Genomic DNA, 6162 nt, shown 5'->3' on the forward strand with positions numbered 1-6162 from the left:
AGCTTCTGAGATTGGTGCTGATGTGGACGAGTATATGGCTGATGAGGGTCAGATACATGCAAGGGAAGCCTCACCCATACCATTCCAGCCCACTGGTGGCAATGTTGCTGATGATGAAGACTGGTCTAAGTCCTCAAATGATGATGATGGTGATGATGGTGATGATGGTGATGCTGGTGGTGGTGATGGTGATGTTAGTGGTGGTAATGCTAGTGGTGGTGATGTTGGTGGTGGTGGTGATGCTGGTGAAGAATTTGACGGCATGCGAGAGCGTTATGTGGTAGGCCAGGAAGCCTAGGATACGGCACCTGTAGAGCCACTCCGATTCACTGGAGAGACACAGATTGATCATGCCACACAAGATACAAACCACGGAGCACGTGCCCCCGTACCCCACCCTCAAGAGGCCCCCTACATACATACAACAAGAAGCGTAGGGGTCGACAAACACAGTTGCAACCTGATCACATGGACATTGATAACCTATCTAGCTCTGTTGGTGGTTTGAGTATGGGTGATAGGGAGGGAGGACCGACTGGACATTGGCGTGCCCCATCTTTTGACGCACATACCACTCCATTGGCATCGGATTATGGTGCATCACAACCTTACGGTGGATATGGATATGGATCATCATCATATGGGCAGTTTAGTGGGGTAGGGGACTATGACTACCAGTCCCAGTCCCAGGGACATACTGGATCATCTTTTGTAGATAACATCTTTGCATACCCTAGCAGACCTAGCTACCAACCTCACCAGCCATACATGCAGCTAATGCCATCGCCTCTTGCGTCGGCGCCAACATCATATCACAGTGGATCATCTTCTTCACGAACTGGATTGATTGGTAACCCTAGCTTATATCCTAGGATAGGTTACTTACAGTATGTTGATGATTCCATTTATGTGACACTTGTGGATGACTACACTTGTTTCTTCTCCAATTCTATACCGTGGTCCACATATGTCCTTCAAATAGAGAGCAATGGACGTCGACTACAGCGAGGCACAACAACTACTATTAGTAGTTTAGCACTTGTAATTTGTAACTTAAGTTGTGATTTCATTGATCTATGAACTTGTGAGTTGTGACTTGCGAGTCTTGTGACTTTGACACTTAGTGTATTACCTTTAAGGCTTTAAGCATTTAAGCTATTGAGTTTTGAGTTATTGAATATTATGGAGTTTATAAGAATCATGGTACTCATCAATGTGTATTGGCTTTAACTTAATATGTGATGAAGTCAAATACTATTATTAAATATTAACTGCCTAATCTATGACTCTATGTTTATTTAACTATTTATACATTAGGGTCGACGACCGTATGTCAATCAAGGGTGCAAGCCTAAAACACCAATTTGAATTCATATTTTTGCAAATTTTATGATTTAAATGTGTTTATTAAGCTTAAATAAGGCTATCCATGAAGTTTCAGGCCTAGATATGGCCAAATACCCTCCGAGATGGGCCCCCAAAATATTGCAAAAAAAATGCAAGATTTCGGTCACATTTCACGATATTTCGGGTATCTCAGATATCTCGGTAGGCCCGAGATACCGAGATATCGCAAAATATTAAACCTTGATGAGGACAGAGTATGGTGTGATGCCCTAGACATGGATGTTGCCCATATCATCCTAGGGAGACCTTGGCTCTATAATAGAGATGTCACTAATTATTGAAGGTCCAACACCTGTGTGTTCAAATTCAATGGAAAAAATATTCGATTGAACCCTAGTGCCCCTAAGGAGGTGAAAGCTCCAGAGAATAAAGGTAGTACTTCCAAACAAACCCCCAACAAAACACTCAACATCTTAAGTCAGAAGCAATTTGACAAAGAGTATAAAGAATCCGAGGTTGTCTATGCTTAGTTGCCATATAGAGTGATACAGATTTATCACACCTACTCACTAAGGCGCCTAAAGAAGTACAACCTTTGTTGAGGAAATTTAAGCAATTGTTCCCTGACGAGTTATTAGACGAGTTACCACCTATGCACGACATTCAGCACGCTATCGATCTAGTGCCAGGCTCCTCCCTGCCAAATTTACCTCACTACTGTATGAACCCCAAGGAGTATGCCAAACCGAAAAGGCAAGTAGATCAGCTGCCCAAAAGGGCTTCATTCGAGAGAGTCTTAGACGAGTTACCACCTATGCGTGACATTCAGCACGCTATCGATCTAGTGCCCGGCTCCTCCCTGCCAAATTTACCTCACTACTGTATGAACCCCAAGGAGTATGCCGAACCGAAAAGGCAAGTAGATCAGCTGCTCCAAAAGGGCTTCGTTCTAGAGAGTCTTAGCCCATGTGCAATACCCACCTTGCTCACGCCAAAGAAAGATGTTACGTGGCGTATGTGTGTGGATATTAGGGCCATTAATAAGATTACTGTTAAGTATAGGTTTCCCATACCTAGGCTTGACGACATGCTTGACATGATGGCTGGTGCTACAATCTTTTCCATGAATGACTTAAAGAGTGGGTACCACCAAATAAAGCTCAGACCAAGGGATGAGTGGAAGACCGCCTTTAAAACAAAGGATGGCCTTTATGAATGGCTAGTCATGCCATTTGGTCCGTCAAACGCCCCCAGTACCTTTATGAGGATCATGACGAAGGTGTTGGGATCATTTATGGGGAAGTTTCTTGTGGTCTACTTCGACAATATTCTTATCTTTAACAAGACCAAGGAAGCTCACCTTGATCACCTGAGTCAAGTTTTCCAAACCCTTCTGAAAGAGAAGCTCTATGCTAATCTTAAGAAATGTACCTTTCTGAGCAACCATGTGATTTTCTTGGGTTTTGTCGTATTAACAAACCGAGTGTCAGCCGACCTTAAGAAAGTTAAGGCGATAGTAGAGTGGCCTGAACCAAGGTTTAAGGTATCGGTATCGAGTATCGTATCGGTCAGGTGATTTTAAGAGAAGTATCATATCGTTTCAGAATTCCCAGACAAGTGGGTAAAGATGAAAACAGTCATTTCAGCAATAGGTATTAATGGTAGTGAAACTAAGATTTAATTTTAAGGCTAAACAAGTCTCAATCTGTCAGTCATTTCAGCAATAGGTATTAATGGTAGTGAAACTAAGATTTAATTTTAAGGCTAAACAAGTCTCAATCTGTCTAGATACGGTGAGGTGTGCAATGACCACCTTACCCTCACTCAAGCAAGGCACTTGGGCAGGGGTAAGACGATCAATCCATGCCTCACCATGTCTAGGCAGCACAGTCCTGCCGGGCAGCTCGGCAGTAGAGAATCCAAATTGATGGAATTATCCCATCATACCATTTTTCTTACTCTAGACAGTAAGAAAATTACTATTCCGTTACTTGTAGAACACAAGTATCGATGTGTCAGACTTTTCACCTCAAAAGCATGGTGAAATACATTAAAAAAAAAAATTGCAATAAATTCACTAAGTTCAACACATCGGATTTACAAAATCCTTGAACAAAATTTAAGTAAAGATCCTTTAAAGTTAATATGCATATATACCTACTTAATACATCTAACCGATCCTAAAGAGAAGGAGGAAGATGAAGAAGATAGACCCATCAATTAAAAATATGCTACATATGAAGAGTGGAGTCTTATTAATTAACTTGGGAATAATAAGTTTGTGAGGAGAGTAAGATCACTTACTCAATGGTTGCTTTGTCCCTCTTGAAAGTCCATCCCTTTAGATTCCCCACCTCTTTCAAAGCATTCTTCCAACGCTCTACATCATCAGACTTATACTTCCTCTGGTGTTCCTGAAATGGAACCTCAAAACTTCCGGTCTGATGTCGAACATTTCGTGGTTCAACATCAATGAATACAGGTAGAATGGTTTGAGCATTAGATTTATGGCACTCCCAAATCTCAGCAAGTTCCAAGAGACAATATTTGCTCTCTGCATAATTTTCAGAGATGACAGGAATCGAGATTTCAGACTTTCGGATTGCTCTTAGAAGAGATGGGCAAATCTCATCTCCTTCCCAGAGATCTTCGCTATCTTTGTAGGCATTGATTCCATCTTTTATTAGAGCTTTGTAAAGCAGACTGACAAAGCTTGCGCGAGTATCTGGACCTCTGAAATTGATGAACACATCATAAGAAGAAGAAGAAGGACGACGGGACGACGCAGATGAAGAACTACTACTAGCCCCTGATGATGAATCCATGAATGAACTTGCAGAGATGGTTGTTAGAGCTGTTACAGGCCACAAGAAGGACGATAATATTGATATGAACAAATAATCTCTACCCACTCACCCACATCACATCAGAGAAATCCTATCTTGTATATGTGTTCTTTAAAATCACAAGGGATGTTTAGTGACATCTAGGGGTGTCAATACCCAACCCGAACCGATGAAACCGGCCCGAACCAGCCCGAACCAGCCCGAACCACACCGGACCGAACTCTTAATGGTTCGGGTTCGGTTTGTGGATCCAGAGAAGCAAACGGTTTTGTTTGGTTTGGGCTAGCCCGACGGTGCACCGATAGCCCGAACCGTTAGGCCCAAACCCAAACCGAACCGACCTAATCTGATAAATAAGTAAATCAATAAATGCCTAATGCCCCATTGCCCCCTAAATGTGTTGTGATAGTTTCTCACTTTATCCCATATCCTTTGTTAGTGATTACCCAACCAATGGTATCCATAGGCCATAGGACATAGGATACAAAGATGCATTGTATTTGAAATATTTTATGTACTAAAAAGAGAAAGAGAAGAAAAATTAGCACTAACCGGACCTTACTAGTTATATAAAACCGGTACCAAACCGAATCCAAACCGATATCAACCCATTATCATAAACCGAAACTGACATGAAACCAAACCGCACCGAAACCGAAATCGAAACCGCACCGAAACCGAACATTTCTTAATGGTTTGGTTTCGATTTCTATAAAAGTCACACCGAAACCAAAAAACCCGAACCGAAACCGACCCAAACCGGCCCATTGACACCCCTAGATTGACATCCAGCTAACACCCAGACTTGATTTTTCATGTCAAGTGGGGCCTTAGCCTTAAAGAGATGTCGTGTGCTTTTTGAAAAGTAGCGGGATACGTACGTATGGATGGATTATCCCTTTGCACTCTTTAGTGCGTCGGTAAATATTCCTTACACACTAAAGAGTGGTTTGTTCTACTTCTTCTTCACCATAATGAACATATAATTTTAGACACATTTGATATATAACTTGATTGTCTACTTAGGAAATCAATTCACCGTTTTACCAGATAAAGTGATAATAAGGGTTTATAAATCATTCTATAGGTCACTAACCCACAATGGTTCATTATTGACATCCACCTCATACCTGACAGCTTCTCACAAACACTCACACCTAGAGTTTTAGTGATTGGTTTCGAGATTGGTATCGATCTCAATCGATATCAATCCGGATCGGTCCGTATCTCTTTGAATTGGACAGATTTATCTATTAATTTTTTCAAAAAAAAATTTCTAACACTTATATCCTTTGATCCTATTTGATCCACTGATACGAAATTAGTCAAGAATTGATATCGATCTCTATCAATTAGTCTAATTTCAATACAAATCGGCCAATCCAACCAATTTGATACTAATTCCTCAAAGTACATACCCGGCCAACATGTTTAATTTTTGGGATAACTGGCCTTTTGAACGATGCTATGTGCCGTTTTGAAAAAGTAGCGAGTATGCATGCATGCATGACAATTGAGATTTTGGAAGGATACTTTCGACCACAAGTAATACTTTTTCCTTAATAGCTCATCCATAGTTCAATTCAATAGTTGGTTGAGTACTATAGAGTATAGATGCAGTCTATGGTAATTAAAGCTGTGTTTTCTATGCATTCTTGGAATGCAAACATTTGAAATCGACTTAAAATGCATTCCAAGAATACATAGCAAACACAACCTTATTGAAATCCTTGTTTGTCAATTTATGGAAAAAAAAATTGATTTGATGATGATCCACGTTCTAGATCACTTGTTTCCTCTTTAACAAAAGAAATGAAGCAGGACGATTGAAAAACTAACAGAGGTCAAACAAGGGTACACTGTACACTGTACACTAATTGTACACACCAACTCAGTGAATTGGTAAGAGATTGATCAAAGAATGTCTCAATAGATGCATAATTGATGTTTTGGCAACCAACAACAAAAA

At 40.7% G+C, this 6162-nt stretch overlaps 1 protein-coding gene across 1 annotated transcript; it reads right to left on the minus strand.

Annotated features, from left to right (window-relative positions):
• Positions 1-3647: 3647 nt before the first annotated feature.
• On the minus strand, positions 3648-4172 carry LOC122638963 (toll/interleukin-1 receptor-like protein). Its single transcript, XM_043831813.1, has one exon. It carries the CDS (start codon positions 4170-4172, stop codon positions 3648-3650), a length of 525 nt encoding a protein of 174 aa, XP_043687748.1.
• Between the last annotated feature and the right edge of the window lie 1990 nt (positions 4173-6162).

Source organism: Telopea speciosissima, chromosome 9 (assembly GCF_018873765.1).
Source record: "Telopea speciosissima isolate NSW1024214 ecotype Mountain lineage chromosome 9, Tspe_v1, whole genome shotgun sequence".
In the NCBI taxonomy this organism is placed as follows: domain Eukaryota; kingdom Viridiplantae; phylum Streptophyta; class Magnoliopsida; order Proteales; family Proteaceae; genus Telopea; species Telopea speciosissima.

Bases quoted from the DNA above. Each gene is read 5' to 3' on its own strand.
- LOC122638963 (XM_043831813.1), bottom strand. From the start codon at position 4,172: ATGGATTCATCATCAGGGGCTAGTAGTAGTTCTTCATCTGCGTCGTCC.